Source organism: Hordeum vulgare, chromosome 7H, assembly GCF_904849725.1.
Source record: "Hordeum vulgare subsp. vulgare chromosome 7H, MorexV3_pseudomolecules_assembly, whole genome shotgun sequence".
Taxonomy (NCBI): Eukaryota; Viridiplantae; Streptophyta; class Magnoliopsida; order Poales; family Poaceae; genus Hordeum; species Hordeum vulgare.
Window position 1 is genome coordinate 608,578,939 of NC_058524.1, and position 18,149 is coordinate 608,597,087.

Sequence of the window (18,149 nt, forward strand, 5' to 3'; positions counted from 1 at the left end):
GGGCCTTTAGTCGCGGTTTCTTAAGAACCGCGACTAAAGGTGGGGGGCTTTAGTCGCGCTTAGTTGGTCGCGGTTGCGCAACCGCGACTAATGGCAGTTGCGAACCGCGACCAAAGGCCTTTTTTCCACCAGTGGTATACAGTGCATTGGAGTGATACATGTTCTTTCTAAGCCAGGTTACCCATATATGTTGTATCCATGATACTGAACTCTAGAATTTTGCATTACTTATTAAATTAGTAACAGGACGTATATAGGATCTCACATGCTGGAAAGGAATAAATATCTTTTCAATGTATCTTCAAGATTCAGGAGTAAAAGTACTCCTTAAAAGCAATTTTACATGGAAAAATAAAATTAGGACTTTGGGTTGAGTAGTGACTGTACTGATGACGGGCATATCCATCTCGAGGCCGGTGAGCTCGAGGAGCTTGAAGCCGTCCATGTACGGCATGCGCACATCGGTGATGACCAGGTCGAACTTCACTTTCCCCGTCCTAAGCATTTTCAGCGCCGTCTTGGCATCCATCGCCATCGTTGCTGCATAGCAGCGATCATTATTCATGGAAATAAAAAGCCCCAATTCTAAATTATAATGGGCCATGGCGAAGTGGAGGGATCAAGAGACACACGGTGGTATATGTAGCGGCGCAAGAGAGCCTCTAGTACATTGAGGCAGACACAATCGTCGTCGACCGCGAGCACACGCAACCCCTCCGGGAACTTGTCCACCGTTGCATCCTCCATCCTCTCCCTTTGGTCCTCTCCCATAGCGCCCATGTTTTCCGAACTTCCTCCCACCTGACAAAGGAAATACCATGACCATCAACAAAACACTGGTTAAGAAATCTAAAACCCCACAACAATCTAAGAACACAACCCAAAAATGCACCATTAGATAGTAGATCCCTCCTTCCACACCTCCTACAATGGCTTCCTCGTTGCAGCCGGAATATAAGAATGTGGATTTCAAAGGAGAGCATGATTGCAATGGTGACTGGTGAGAAGGGCTGGAGGATGCAGGGCAGCTATTTGTAGGGGTCGATGGGTCGACGGGAATGAGTGGAAGTCTTGCGGTCCAGTGGCCAAAGACTTTCTTACTCAATAATTTCTACAGCTACTCCATAATGTCAATGTTTGTGTCTGCTTGTGCTATCGGCCCATGGTTCCTTCCATTAGAGGAGAGCAAAACCATGGGCCGTGTTGCTGTTTTTTGCTTTGTTCTTTCGTCAGTAAATGTTCGAGCACGAAGATATCATGTGAATTACAAATGATAGTAGTCTCTCTTGCTCTGTTCGGTTGTATGGCCATTGAGAGAGTGTCTTTCTTACTTCCTTTGACCCAGAACATAGAGAGTGTGCCTTCATCGTCTCAATGGTGAAGTGCGAGAGAGTATTCAAGAAAGAAGAAATATCGTTTGAAAAGAGAGAAAGAAATGTCATTCTGCTTTTTTTCATTCCCTTCCACAAAATTTCCCATTTTGTTTCCATTCCATTCTCAAATGTCAACATGTTTTGTTTGTGACATGGCCCATGACCCGTTGTCACAGTCTATGTTCTTTGTTTTCTCACCTAATGTTGGAGCTACATGATATCATTTGTATTACAAATGAGGCTCTTGGTGTTGTTTAGGTCATATCTCAGATTAATGCCTTCACCTCAGCCATATCTCAAACAAATGCCTTCACCTCAGTTCTCACGAAATTGGTCCTATGCAACAAAATAGTATGTTCATTGTCTCACTAATTGCATCATGTGATATGTATAAACAAATTTTTGAGAAAGGGTGGATTTTATTTGTTTAAAATGAAGCATCAAGAGGATACAAACACAAAAGGCACACACTCGGCCTATGCATAGCTAGAAAGCACACATGCAAATACCGGAGTCATATAAGACCAAAGCTATGCATAGGCGAGAAAGACCCCTCAAAGGGACCAGTCCTCCCCAACACCGCTCCTGATATGCATCGGCCCGCTGCAGCGCACTCCCTCACCAGTGTGTGCTCCTCAAGACAAGACCCATGAAGATCCTATGGAGGCACTCTTTGAGGTGCGTCAGGAGAGCATTTTTGCAACACCACCATCTCCATGAACAAGGTCTCCTACGGCTCGTCGGAAGACGCTGGCTGGGGTGTTGATTTCCAGGAAGGGTGGCCTCTCGCTGCAGCGTATAAAGCTCTCTGGGCCAAAGGTTATGGTTGTGCCGGCGGCCAAAGTCGCATAAAAATTGGTCTGTTGCACGCTTGAGATAACCAGATATGGGAAATATGTGATGGAAGTAACTCTGGACGAGTTCACTTCCAAGTTCAAGGACCATCTTGCTCCAGAGGTGATCATGGCCATGCGGGGATTTTTTCATCTGGATGACGCGACTCTCAATGGAGTGGAGAACGCTCTACTTGACCATGGGGGCGAGGGAGCGCTGGAGCTTGCTCAGCTCGGTGATGAAAGCTTTGCAAGATGTTTGAAGCTCCTTATTTGCATGACATGTCTTCCACATGCAAATGTTATCCCAACTCCTTAGTGCATCATGTGCGTCCTCTCGACCAGTAGTAGTGTTGCCTCCAGATCTAACAACGTGGGTTGTGCCATCAGGGTATGGCCTTGTTCTATGTTTTTGCTTCAGCATCCTAGTGTCCCTGCTAAGTATCTTCCCTGCATGTTAATTCACTACTAGGGAAAAGCCTAGCAATAGCGCGGTTTTAAAGGCTATCAGTATGTAACGTCCAAGATGCGATCCTATCCTCAATTTGGCACGAGGGCCTCGTCAGGGATAGAAGCGCATCTCGTTGTTTCGCAAGAATGTATATTGTTACAAGTACATGTACTGAAAAGATGAGACATGTGGAATTGGCTTACACTCGCCACAAGCTACATCAGAGTCACATAAGTACAATACATAATCATCATGAAGGAGAGCAGGGTCCGCCTACGGACGAAAACAAACGAGAAAAGAAGAACAACGTCCATCCTTGCTATCCCAGGCTGCCGGCCTGGAACCCATCCTAGATCGATGAAGAAGAAGAATAAGCAACTCCAAATGAACAATCAACGCGCTCGCGTCAAGTAACCTTTACCTATACCTGCAACTGGTGTTGTAGTAATCTATGAGCCACAGGGAACTCCGCAATCTCATTTCCAAAGGTATCAAGACTAGCAAAGCTTAATAGGTGAGGTGTGGTTAAGTGGTGAGGCTGCAGCAAGCGACTAAGCATTATATGATGTGGCTAACTTACGAGTACAAGAATAAAGAGGGGGATGATCTACGCATATTGGACATGAACTACTGATGATCAAATGAATGATCCTGAACACCTACCTACGTCAGGCATAACCCCACCATGTCCTCGATCGGAGAAGGAACTCGCGACAGAGACAGTCACGGTTACGCACACAGTTGGCATATTTTAATTAAGTTATCTTCAAGTTATCTAGAACCAGTGTTAAACAAAGTTTCCACGTTGCCACATAACCGCGGGCACGGCTTTCCAAAAAGATTTAACCCTGCAGGGGTGCTCCAACTAGTCCATCACAAATTACCACAAGCCGCATAGAAATCCTCGATGACGAAGCTCACGATCTCGTCGGACTCCTTAGTGGAAACCTCAACTCTGAGATTACCCAAAGCATCACCGGAATCCCGATGCACAAGATATCTCGTAAAAGGTAAAACTAATCTAGCAAGGCCACCCGGTGTGTCGACGAACCCGATAGGAGCCGCGTATCTCGTTCTCAGGACACACCGTCTATGCATAGTGGACGGTAGCCAAACGCTTGAGTTGCCCCGAGGTGGCACCATTGACTGCTAGGTGGGTGGACCAACACTCATGCGGAGCACTGGCCCGGGGGTTGATTAATTATCCTCCGGGTCCGGAAAGTCCCTATGCAATTTTATTAGGTTATTAGGCAAATGTAGTACCAAAGTTGGTCCTTGCCAGACCAGCTTTATTGTAAAACGAATTATCAAGGGGGTCCCCATAACAACCCTGATCGTGTTAGGAGCGCTCAATTATGGAACATAACACCGGTAGCCGAAACTAAGGTGGCAAAGGTGGAACAAAACACCAGGCTAGAAAGGCCGAGCCTTCCACCTTTTACCAAGTATATAGGTCCATTAAATTAAATAATATTAACATGGTGATATAACAAGGAACCCTTGTTATCACATGGAAGCAACTGCACCTGCAACTATCAATGCTAACACATGGCTAAGCAAGCGGTAACATAGTCAATCAGTGCTTTGCTAGGTTGTGAACAGGTACAAGGTTTTCATGGCATTGTTGAGAGGCTGATATTTAACAGGTGGTAGGCAACGAGACATAGCGACAGAAACGATAATACTAGCATGGCAATGATAGTAATGGTATCTGGGAAAATGGTCATCTTGCCTGAGATCCCGCTTGGAAGAAGAATGACTCCATGAAGCAGACGAACCGATGTAGTCGAACGGGTCCTCACTTTGCGACACGCTTGCGGAACTCTATCGAGACGAAGAAAACCGGAAACAAGAATCAACACACGATATACACCACACGATGCACAACACAAATGATGCATGAGCGATTGGACATATGCGAGGCACGACATGACAATTCACACAATCAAACACTACACATTAAGTGAAGTTCAATATGCAACGAGTTGCATATTGACGAAACTCCACATACGAGTTATTTAGTTCTATCCCGATTAGGTACATGGCAATATTAAATATGGTTACACTTGGCAAGAGGTGAAACGTAATTAATCTACCTATCTAGGCATTTTAAATGAGGTCGAAAATGACATATAGCATCTTCGAGACGACCTCACATATTAATTAACAATTTTGTCCAGATCTGAACTAACATGTTTTAATAGTTGTTAAACAGCAAAACAAATAGGTTCACGGGATTCTACGCGTCGTTACAAGCAATTTACATATAGAGAACATCTCTAATGGAGCTACGGTTCAAAAGATACGACCACCGCAAGATATGATGGCATGAATGCAAAATGTGTGTAACGACAGTCACGAGCACTTCAAAACACACAACCATGAAGAAAAATAAAACTACACGAGATTCTAAGCACAAATTCATATAGGACACGATCGAAATGGAGCAACGGTTCAACAACTACGAGCTAAACAAGAAATCACTACAATCTGCCAAAATCAGCCACATAGCATTTTCTACACCCCACAACTACGAGCTACATAAAACCAATATGCTCAACCAAGACATGAGACGATAGAGGTCAATAAGCACTACAACATACAACTAACAACACCTAGCATGGAAGCATGGATTACTAGGAAAAGAAGTCACAAAAAGGCATCTCACACACAGTTTCAGACTTAGTGAAAATAACAGTTTATGAAACTGCAGTTTTCGATCTGAAGGCATATTGACAGCAGCAAAACCATAAGCTACAGGACTCCAAATGGCATGAAAATTGAAAGCATGCTAGAGAATCCTAAAGTCTACAACTAACTCCATTGCACCAACCTCAAAAGAGCTACAGATCTCCAGATAAACTCATGCAAAGACAACAACAAAATATAACAGATTTCAGACTTTGAAATATTTCAGCATCTCTAAAACAACACTATTTCCTAGCAAGTAAGGAACAAGCAAACCACACCTAAACATGGATTTCTATTGCAACCAAAATTACCAGGGGCTAGTCTAAACATCCAAGAGAAACTCTCTAGTTGACAACTTAATCATATCAAGCACGGAATAAATCCCACAAAATAAACAAAAGGCAACATGGCAAAATATCACGCGAACTAACTTGCTCAAAAGCTAAAACAAAATGCATAGATAAATCCTATGAATTTTTCTACCCCGAAAACATATATAACATGAGGGGTTGCAAAATAAAAACAATGCCACACGTATATGCGCGCATATGGCCTAAACACGGAATAATAAACTAGCGACTAAACCCTACATGCAAAAATACAATCAACTACTTTAAAATACATGGCAATAGGGTTCCTAAAACATGAGCATTTATCTATGGTGTTCGAACAACCCAGACACGCACGAGAATTAAAAACGGGACAAAAACATAATAGGGCAGCATGCTAAACTAGGCATTCGGCACGTCAAACTACGTCCAACAAGCATGCAAGTTACAAAAAACATAATCTATGCGCAAAACTACACAATTTACATATACTACACGTTCCGATCCGACGCACGGATAAAAAGTCACGACGCTTTAATATATGTCAAATATCTGGAATTAATAAATTCCGAAAATCCTAATAAACTACACGGGCCAACTCGTGGGCGCAACATACCGAAAAGGTGCCTTGGCGGGGGATAGTCTCGGGCTGCTCACCTCAGGCCTCGGGATGGAGCTAGGCCGGGGAGGCTGGTAGGCGATGGGCCTCGCCTGGTGCGTGGCTGGGTCGGCCCACCAGCACGGGAACGCGCCAGCAAGCGGGAGCGAGGCGCTCCTCCTCCCAATGGAGGCAGCGGCCATGGCGGCGGGCACCGGGGACGGGCACAGCGAGGCTGAGGTGCGGGGCGAGGGGGATCGACGGATCTGGCACGGGACCTCCCGGATCCGTCCGTTCCCGAGGTGGGGACGACGCTCGGCAGCGAGCTCTGGACCTGGCATCCATGGCAGGCAGGCAAGAGACAAGAGGGTTAGGGAATATTTGAGAGGAGCTCATGGGGAAGAAGGACAAGACGGGGCTCTCCTAGATCGGCTCCGGTCGGCGTGGGGTCGTCGGCGGGCGTCGGCTGGCTGCGCGGTAGCAGCTGCAGCTCGGGAGGGGCTGGCTTGGGGTCTCCTTCCCTCGGGCATGGCTGCAACGCTTGGAGCTCGGGACGGCGGCTATTCGGGCCCGAGAGGGCCCCGGATGGGCCTAACGGGCCGCGGCTGAGGGAGAGATAGGCTGGCTGCGAGGTGGGTGGAGCTGAGTGGCGGCTAGGGTCTGAGGGGTGGCGCGGATTTTGAGGAGGAGAGAGGAGTGACTGCCTATTTATAGACGTATGGGCTAGGTTTATCCGAATCCGGCCCCGTTTTTGCCCACGCGATCGTAAACGAACGAACTCGACCGCGGGGTTGACCAAATGACCGCGTAGAGTACGCTAGCTAGGGAAGAGAGGAAAACGGTGTGGTGTGGCAACGTGATTTGAAACACCGAAAGACGTCCGACGATAGACCGAATACGGTGCCGCTATGGTCGACCGTTCGGGTACCAGACGGACTCCGATTGCGACGAAATTTGACAGGTGGCCTACCTACATTAAAATAAAACCGCACGTCAAATCTCAACCCTATCAGAGAAAGTTTTACACACACTTTTAAAAACAATATTTAGACGATGTCGCGGGCGCGTGCGTGTGTGGTCGGGCTTAGAACGGACAACGACAAGAACCGGCAACTAACAACGGATGCAAGTTTTGAAAACTGGCTGCAACGGGATACCGATGCAATGCTGATGATGCGCATGATGCGATGATGATGCGGCAAATAAAAAAAATAGACACACGACGTAAACGGAATAAAGGGGGGAATCTTCTGGAGCATCAGTCTCGGGCTGTCACAACTCTCCTACACTACAAGAGGATCTCGACCCGAGATCCAAGAATGAAAGGGGGAAGAGGATGAGAAAGCACGTGGTAAAACTTAATCGCTTCTTTGACAAACGAGTGAAACCAACGATTCTTGAAGGTTGCAAAGAGATGAGGAATGATATGAGAAACAAGCAAGAATTCACGGAAAATTTCGGCAACACTTCGGTAGGAAAATGGGACAAAACATTTGATAAGATGGGAGAATTAGACAATATTCATAACACACAACTAAATAGAACAAGGGAACACCATGATCTTGATAGAACAACATGATAGACCCAAAAGAGCAACATCACAATGCCTCCGGACAAGAAGAATTGACGTAGTTGTTGGAAAAACAACAACGAAAAGAACAAGATAGTAGTGGGCTTATGGAAACCTTTTCAAACTAATGAAGTGACAACCAGCCACTAACAGAAACAAGGATTGTTTCAGGAAACAAGATAAGCAAAACTTCTTGCGCTAAGAGGATACATTGAAACTAGGATTAATGGCAACACCATAATAGCGACGATCCTTAGATAAAGCTTTAGGTGAAGTCTCAACCAAGATAGGTCAATGAAGAAATCATGGATTTGGAAAAAAAATCTCATGATCTTACAATCGGTGGGTTTACATATTTACTTGAAACAACTTCCCTTTGAGACTCCTACACTAACAGAACGCTATAATACCACCTCAAAGGATGAAGGACGAAGAATTGCACTTTGAAATGCAAGAGAAAGGATACTTGAGGTTCTCCAACAAGAATCTTGAAGAACACTTTCAGAATGAATTGATATGATGAGCCACTCCGGAAGAAGAATTGAAATCTCTTGGAAGAAGGAAGAACAAGAATAAGAATTATGTTATGCTTATCCTTCATCAAATTAACTTGATGAGAAGCAACGGATTTAGCATACAACTTATTATCCTAGAAATGATTGAGGAGATATATGAGCACAAACTAGACGAAGTCTTGAAGGAGACACCAGTAAGAATTGAAACGAATGAGACGACATGAATGAATGAAGAGATCATGGGCCACCTGAGAGAAAAACTTGAACAAGGCACCTGATAAATGAGAGACGAACGAAGAGGCAACAATGGAGAATAATTGAGGATGAAAGCTGAAAGCTGAGAACGAAAAATCTTCTGAAATGATGGCCTTCGGAGGATCGAGAATGAAAACAATTCAGAAATGCACCGGATAGCAAGAAATGAATCACTCATGATCGGGAACAATTCAAGAAGATGCCACAAAGCCGAAAGCTGAATCTCCAAGAGAATGGACCAAGATTTGGGAGAAACACTCCTTCGGTCTTCAAAACTGAAAATGATGAGAAGAACACCACCAAAATAACTGAGACACTTGCTACAGTAACAAAAGTCCTTCCTTGGCTCCAGGAATTCTTCTTGCTATTTCTCTTGTTTGTGTCGGTTTTTCCCTTGAAGAGGAAAGGGTGATGCAGCACAGGAGCAGTAAGTATTTCCCTCAGTTTGAGAACCAAGGTATCAATCCAGAAGGAGGGTCTGGTCAAGTCCAGAGTACCTGCGCAAACACAAACAAGCTTGCACCCAACGCTTCAAAGCGGTTGTCAATCCCTTCAAGATTGTTTGCAAAGTGAGATCTGGAGGCGGAAATTGCAACGAAGTAAAAAGTGTAAGGCTGAAAATATGGTGTGGAGTAGACCCGGGGGCCATAGTGTTCACTAGAGGCTTCTCTCAAAATAGCAAATATCACGATGGGTGAACAAATTACTGTCGAGCAATTGATAGAACCGCGCAAAGTCATGACGACATCTAAGGCAATGATCATACATATAGGCATCACGTCCGAGACAAGTAGACCGATACTTTCTGCATTTACTACTATTACTCCACACATCGACTACTATCCAGCATGCATCTAGTGTGTTGAGTTCATGACGAACAGAGTAACGCCTTATGCAAGATGACATGATGTAGAGGGATAATCTCAAACCAATGATGAAAACCCCATCTTTTTACCCTTGATGGCAACAACATGGTGCGTGCCTCGCTACCCCTTCTATCACTGGGTGAGGTCACCGCACGGTATGAACCCAAAACCAAGCACTTCTCCCATTGCAAGAATCATAGATGTAGTTGGCCAGACAAAACCCACAACTCGAAGAGAATTACAAGGATATGAAATAATGCATAAGAGAGATCAGAAGAAACTCAAATAAGATTCATAGATAATCTGATCATAAATCCACAATTCATCGGATCTCGACAAACACACCGCAAAACAAGATTACATCGGATAGATCTCCATGAAGATCATGGAGAACTTTGTATTGAAGATCCAAGAGAGAGAAGAAGCCATCTAGTTACTAGCTATGGACCCGTAGGTCTATGGTGAACTACTCACGCATCATCGGAGAGGTCATGGTGTTGATGAAGAAGCCCTCCGTGTCTGAATCCCCCCTCCGGCAGGGCACCAGAACGTGCCCCAGATGGGATCTTCCGGAGACAGAAGCTTGCGGCGGCGGAAAAGTACTTTCGATGATCTCCTGATTTTTTTGGGATTTTTAGGGAATATATAGGCGCAACCCCTAGGGTAGAGGGCACCTAGGGGGCCCACAAGCCTATGGGCCGTGACCTCCCCCCTGGCTGCAGGATGGGGGCTTGTGGGGCCCCTGAGGCTTCCCTACCTTGGCTCCTGCTCGTCCTCGAGTAGGGAAGTGATACAGAATGAATTTTTGATGTGGAATGCTACCTAGCATAGTTGTTCTTTGCAACTTCTTTCACGTGACATGAATGTTCAGATCCGTAAGATTCGAAACAATAGTTTGCTATTGACATGAAAACAATAATACTTCAAGCAAACTAGCAAGATAATCATGAACTTTCAAAATAACAAGGCCAATGAAAGTTATTCCTACAAAATCATATAGTCTGGCTATGCTCCATCTTCCTCACACAACTAATGTAAATCATGCACAACCCCGGTATTGACCAAGTAATTGTTTTCGCACTCTTACTTTCTCAAAAAATTTATAACCATCACGCAATACATGAGCGTGAGCCATGGATATAGCACTATAGGTGGAATAGAGTGTGGTGGTGGTTGTGAGACAAAAAGGAGGAGATGGTCACATTGACTCGGCGTATCAAAAGGCTATGGAGATGCCCATTAATAGATATCAACGTGAATGAGTAGGGATTGCCATACAAGAGATGCACTAGAGATATAAGTATGTGAAACCTCAAAAGTAGAACTAGTGGGTGTGCATCCAACTTGCTTGCTCACGAAGACCTAGGGCAATTTTGAGGAAGCCCATCATTGGAATATACAAGCCAAGTTATATAATGAAGATTCCCACTAGCATATGGTAGTGTCAAAGCAAGAAGCTCTCAATCATGAAGAACATGGTGCTATTATGAAGCACAAGTGTGGAAAAAGATAGTAGCATTGTCCCTTCTCTCTTTTTCTCTCTTCTCTTTTTTTCATTTGGGCTCTTAGGCCTCTCTTTTTTCTTTTCTCCCTTTTTTTGTTTTTGGGCTCTTTGGCCTATTTTTTTCCTCACATGGGACAACGCTCTAATAATGATGATCATCACACTTTTATTTACTCACAGCTCAAAACTCACAAGGATGACTCTATAGGAAATGCCTCCGGCAATGTACCGGGATGTGCAACGATCTAGCATGGCGTATGACATTGAAACATCTCTCTAGCTATCTCACAATCATGCAATGGCAATATGAGAGTGACGGCACAAGTCATGAGACGGAACGGAGGGAGTTGCATGGCAATATATCTTGGAATGGCTATGAAAATGCCATAGTAGGTAGGTATGGTGGCTGTTTTGAGGAAGGAATATGGTGGGTTTGTGCACCGGCTCTCCGATCTTTTTCTGTTCCGGAAAAAATCTTTTTGGCAGTTTCATTCCATTTGGACTCCGTTCAAAATCCTCCTGTGAAAGTGATCAAAAACATGGAAAAAACAGGAACTGGCACTTGGCACTGAGTTAATAAGTTAGTCCCAAAAAATATATAAAAGGCATACAAAACATCCAAAGTTTGACAAGATAATAGCATGAAACCATAAAAAATTATAGATACGTTGGAGACGTAAAAACGCGCAGCTCATGAAGGGGGTAAATTTTCAAGATTTACCTTCACCGTGAAGTTACTCCACATTAAGTCTTTCTACCGGATTAGAAATGCTGCATTCAACGCAATACTCCGCCTTATGACCTTGCAATTCCATGATAGTTGTGTTCCCAAGTCTTATGATGAAGCATTGAGCATAATCTGCACGCCGGGGCTAGGTTATGTTTCAATACATGTGTGCCCAAATAATTGTGTCTTGTTTCGGAAGGATTTAGCAAAGCATGACAACCGTACAAAATGCAGTGCCTCTAGGTGGAAAGATGCTTGATACGTCTCCATCGTATCTACTTTTCCAAACTCTTTTGCCCTTGTTTTGGACTCTAATTTGCATGATTTGAATGGAACTAACCTGAACTAACGCTGTTTTCAGCAGAATTGCCTTGGTGTTCTTTTTGTGCAGAAATCAAAGTTCTCCAAACGTCCTAAAAATTTACGGAGATTATTTTTGGAAAATATGAAAAATACCTGTGCAAAGATCGACCTGATGGGGTGGGCCAGTGGGCCACAAGCCCTGTAGCCGCAACCCACTGGTGGCGGATGGCAAGCTTGTGGGGCCCACGTGGCTCTGCCGCCCCCAATCTCAGCTCTATAAATTCACTTTCGTCCGGGAAAAAATAAAAAGAGAAGATTTCGTCGGGTTTGCGATACGGAGGCACCGCCAGATCCTGTTCTTCATCTGGAGGGCGATACGGAGGGGAAATCGTCGCCATCGTCATCATCAACCTTCTTCCCTCCCCAATTCCATGAAGCTCTTCATCGTTCGTGAGTAATCTATTCGTAGGCTCGCTGGGCGGTGATGAGTAGGATGAGATCTATCATGTAATCGAGTTAGTTTTGACGGGGATTGATCCCTAGTATTCACTATGTTCTGAGATTGATGTTGGTACTACTTTGCCATGCTTAATGCTTGTCACTAGGGCCCGAGTGCCATGATTTCAGATCTGAAATTATTATGTTGTCACCAATATATGTGTGTTTTAGATCCGATCTTGCAAGTTGTAGTTACCTACTATGTGTTATGATCCGGCAACCCTGGAGTGACAATAACCGAAACCACTCACGGTGATGACCATAGTTTGAGGAGTTCATGTGTTCACCAAATGCTAATGCGTTGGTCCAGTTCTTTATTAAAAGGAGAACCTTAATATCCCATAGTTTCCTTTTGGACTCCGCTGCCATGGGAGGGATGGACAATAGATGTCATGCAAGTTCTTTTCTCTAAGCACGTATGACGACACACAGAATGCATGCCTACATCACATTGACGAACGGGAGCTAGCCACATATCTCTCCGTGTTATAACTGTTGCATGATGAATATCATCCAAACAAATCACCGACCCATTGCCTACGAGTTTGTCCCACTGCTGATGTTACTTGTCTTGCTCTGCTGCTAGTGTTGTTACTACTGTTGCTGCTGCTGTTACTTGTCTTGCTGTTACTTGCTACTGTTGCTACTTGCTACTGTTGTCACTACCGTTGTTCCTTGCCACTACTATTACTCATTACTTTGCTGCTGCTACTTTGCTTGCAGATACTAATCTTTCAAGTGTGGTTGAATCTGACACATTCAGCTGCTAATACTTGAGAGTATCCTCTCACCTCCTGTTCGCGAATCAACAAATTTGGATCGAATACTCTACCCTCGAAAACTGCTGCGTACCCACGCGCTGGTGGGCCGTCAACAGCATTCTTCTGGTACCGTTGCCGGGGATGGTCTCTTGTTATAGAATCAGCATTCGTCTAGCTATTGCCAGAGAGTGCCAGTCAATGCTGATGGGAAGAAGTCAATACAAGAGAAGGTACTGAGGCACTTTCCGTTGATACCAAGGTTGCAACGGATGTTTATCTCGAAGAAATCATCACTGGATGTACAATGTTACAGACTTCAGCAGCAACCTGTGGACAATGAGCTGAGCCATCCAGCGGACGGAGAGGCATGGGAAGAATTTGACAGTGAACATGAAGATTTTGTTGCAGATCCAAGGAATATAAAACTCGACATTGCCAGATGGATTTATTCCATTTGGGAACATGAGCACGCCTTATAGCATGTGGCCCGTTTTTGTGGTGTCGTACAACCCGCCACCATGGGCATGCATGGATCAGTCCAACTTCATGATGTCATTGCTTATCCCGGGTCCAGAGTCTCCAGGAAAGGATTTTGGTGTCTTTATGGAGCCCCTCGTAGAAGAACTGCTCCAGCTCTAGACTAGTGTACCTACATACAATGCCTCGAGTCCGGAAGAAAAGTTCAATCTACGTGCTGCAATCATATGGTCCATCCATGATTTCCCGGCGCTGCACACTCTGTGTGGGAGGATCACAGCGGGTTATCAGGCATGTATCCATTGTGACAAAGTCCCTTGCTCAAGGAGAATAAGTAGCAAGATATGCTATATTAGGCACTGTCGCTTTCTTCCCCGAAACCATCGTTGGCAAAGAAGCAAAGATTTTAATGGTGAGAATGAAACCCGTGACAAGCCAGTTGAATTCACTAAGGAAGAGCTGGAGCAGCAACTTGAAAAGGTGAAGGATGTGAGATCAGGAAAGCGTGCAAAGAAAAGAAAGCGTGAGGAAGGTCAATGTTGGGACCCGAAGTCTTGTTTGTGGGACGTGCCATACTGGGCTGGTATGTACTTAAGGCATAATCTCGATGTAATGCACATTGAGAAAACATATGCGAGAATCTGCTAGGGAGGTTTCTGAACATTGAAGGGAAGAGAAAGGACACAATTAGTTCTAGGCTTGATTTGGAGGACATGGGCATAAGAGAAGATTTGCATCTACATCATGATGAAGATGGAGATTCATTTGAAATGCCACGAGCATGGTATACAATGAGTAAAGAACAAAAGCTTGCATTATGTGAATTCATAAGAGCGGTGAGATTTCCAGATGGTTATGCTACGAACCTAGCAAAGTGTGTTACTTCTGATGGATTCAAGCTTTCAGTACTGAAAACCCATGATTGTCAGATTCTCCTCCAAAGGATTTTACCGGCTAGCCTCCGTGGAATCATGGACAAGGATATATATGAAGCGGTTGCCGAGATGGGAAATTTCTTTAGGGAACTGCGCTACAAAACACTCAAGTTAACTGTTCTGGAAAGACTTGAAAAAGAAATCCCAATTATTCTTTGCAAGCTCAAGAAGATTTTCCCTCGAGCTTTCTTCATTGTGATGGTCCATTTGGTGGTGCACTTACCAAAAGAGGCAATGCTTAGAGGTCCTGTGCAATACGGTTGGATGTACCCAATCGACAGAAGGCTTCTTACTTGTAAGCGTTATGTGCGAAACACGGAAAGACCTAAAGGTTCGATTGCTGAAGCATATGTCGTTGACGAGTGCTTGACTTTTTGCTCTAGATACTTTGGCGATGTGGAAACAAGATGGAACTGGCCAGGCAGAAATAGAGAGCGGTCTGATTCGCAGAGTGGTGATGTCTTGGTTTTCAACCATGGTTTGAGCTTTCTTGGAGCCTCACAGTACTTGGAGGCTAGTGATGAGTATGACAAGATGGTTTGGTATGTGCTCAACAATTGCGCCGAGGTTCTACCATATATCGAGTACATTATATCTTGTGCACTCATTATATATTTTTTTGCTTCGGTTGGCGTCAGCCTAATGTTTTAATTCACATGTTTTGTTGGCATTGCAGGAAATGCAAAGAAGAGTTAAGTCAGGAAGAAAACCATATCAATGTTGATATAAGGGTTGCCAAGGTATTTGTTAAATGATTTAAGAATCATGTGAGATCTTTAGCGACATGTTTCAAGTTTTCTGTGTTATTCACCAACTATTAAATACCATTGCTGCTAAATGGTTTCTTTGTGCATATTGGAAAGTTAAAAGAGGAGAAGAAGGTGAGTGATGATCTATTTGCTTTGGCATGTTTACCGGATAAGCGAGTGAGAGTGTATTCATCATGCATTGCTGACGGTGTTCGGTACCACACCGTTGACCGTGAGGAAAAAAGGAAGACATAGAATAGTGGAATCGTCACTGAGGGGTCACGTGATGGTGAGAACATTGACTTCTATGGTCAGCTGAGAAGCATCGTAGAGTTGCAGTACAACTCTAGTGGAGGCATCCATCACTCGGTTGTCTTACTTCGTTGTGACTAGTTTGATCTTGGTAGCAAGAAGAAAAGACACTCTTGTGTCAAATATGATGGCCACTTCAAAAGCATCAACACTTCAAGGTGTTGGTATAAGAGTGATCCCTTTATTCTAACAGCACAAGGAACAATGGTGTTTCACCCGCGAGACACTCTTTTTCATGGAAAATGGCAAGTTGTGCAAAATTTTGAGCACAAACACTTGTGGAGTGTGAGTGAAACTGAAACTGAAGTGGAGAAGGGCCCCGGTGGTAGTGGCCTAACATATTAGGATGATGACTCTACAGAAGTTCCAGTGCAAGCTGATGATGACTCTACGGAAGTTCTGGTGCAATGTAGAGTGCGAAGGGACCGGGAACGTGTGCTCGTTGATGCTCTAAAAGTTGAAGGCATCAAGAAAATAAGAAAGGTGGTAGTGAATGGACATGAGAGCGAGGATGAGGAAAACAGAACTGATCATACTATGCTGCAATATTGTAGTGACGATGAGGAAAACATGAGTGGACATAGAGTTCCTTGTTTTGGTATCGACGACGATGAGTAGCGAATGGACATGAAGGTAATTTTTGTCTCCTTGGCGATCCTTCTAACTCTCTGTAGTTTTCCTTGCAATTCTTTGTAGTTTTCCTTCTTGTGCATATGCATGGTGATCCTGATGTACTACAATTCTCTCCAGGTAGCAAAATGCTTGAAGATCTTGATGGCTATAGTGATGTGATGGCTGTAGTGATAAAATGATCCTGATGGCTGTAGTGATAAATGATACTGATGGTTGTAGTGATAAATGATCCTGATGGCTACAGTGGCAAAACATTTGATTTCCTTTTGTAAACATTTGGTGTGATCCTGATGGTTGTAGTATTTTGTAAGCATCAACATTTTGGATTCAAAACACTTGTTGTGATTGTTATCATGCTGGTGCATTTTGAATGCTTAGTGTTATGCAAAAATGTTGTCTTGTAATGCTTGAAGATTGCAAAATATTTTTCATGATTTTTTTTGAACTGAATTGAGACATATGCGGCTCCATCAGACATTGAAAAAAAATATTTTTCATGAAGTAATACTTGAGATGTAATTTTCATTTTAATTTTTTGGGACATATAAATATAGATGTGATCTCTTGAACCTATATATTTTAATGTACTACATGTTTTTACATATACGTACACAAAAGAACCAATACCAAAAGAAGCAAACAACACATGCATAGAAATACACATAGATGGCAAAGTATATTTTAAAAGAAGTTTATACATATGTAAAATACATAAATTTCAGAATTTAGTAAAACTTTTAGACAAAATTTCCTATTATTATTTTATAAAATATGGGCTTATCGGCCTCATCTTCCAAATCGCTTCACTCATTCAACGAACCATCTGTGTGGTGTCATGAGATGGTTGGTGCGGATATTGTAAAGTTTGCCAATCGTGGAACTGATCCCTTTAAGGGGGATTTCTCTCCTATGCATAGCTTTGGTCTTATATGACTCCTGTATTTCATGTGTGCTTCCTAGCTATGGATAGGTCGGGTGTGTGCCTTTTGTGTTTGTATCCTCTTGATGCTTCATTTTAAACAAATAAAATCCACCCTTTTTCAAAAATTACTTTATATATATGACATGATACAATTAGTGAGACAATGAACATACTATTTCGGTGCATAGGAACAATTTCGTGAGAATTGAGGTGAAGGCATTTATTTGAGATATGGCCTAAGGTGAAGGCATTAATCTGATATATGATATCATGTAGCTCCAAAATTAGGTGAGAAAACAAAAGGAAAACAAAAAACATAGACTCGGATACAGGGTCATGGGCCATGCCAAAAACAAGAGATGTTGACATTTGACAATGGTATGGAAACAAAACGGGAAATTTGGTGGAAGGGAATGAAAAAAAAAAGCAGAATGACATTTCTTTCTATCTTTTCAAATGATGCTACTTCTTTCTTGAATACTCTCTCGCATTTCTTCACCGTTGAGATGATGAAGACACACTCTCTCTCTCTCTCTGTTACGGGTCAAAGGAAGTAAAAAAGACACTCTCTCAATGGCCATGCAAACGAACAAAGCAAGAGAGACTACTATGCTTTGTAATTCAGATGATATCTCCGTGCTCCAACATTTACTGGCGAAACAACAAAGAAAAAAACAGCAACACGGCCCATGGTTTTGCTCTCCTCTAATGGAAGGAACCATGGGCCGATAGCACAAGCAGACACAAACATTGACATTATGGAGTAGCTGCAGAAATTATTGAGTAAGAAAGTATTTGACATCTGGACCGCAAGACTTCCACTCCTTCCCGTCGACCCCTCGACCCC

The 18,149-nt window shown here is 43.5% G+C and overlaps 1 protein-coding gene across 1 annotated transcript; it reads right to left on the reverse strand.

Moving 5' to 3' along the window:
• Positions 1-301: 301 nt before the first annotated feature.
• On the reverse strand, positions 302-780 carry LOC123409489 (two-component response regulator ORR22-like). Its single transcript, XM_045102376.1, has 2 exons — positions 633-780; positions 302-540 (listed from the first exon to the last, which is right to left on the reverse strand). Exons 1-2 carry the CDS (start codon positions 778-780, stop codon positions 302-304), a joined length of 387 nt encoding a protein of 128 aa, XP_044958311.1.
• Positions 781-18,149: the final 17,369 nt, after the last annotated feature.

Excerpts from the sequence above, each read along its gene's own strand:
- LOC123409489 (XM_045102376.1), bottom strand. The coding sequence starts at position 780 with ATGGGCGCTATGGGAGAGGACCAAAGGGAGAGGATGGAGGATGCAACG. Across the intron at positions 541-632 it reads GCGCCGCTACATATACCACC|CAACGATGGCGATGGATGCC; the intron begins GTGTGTCTCTTG and ends GCTGCTATGCAG.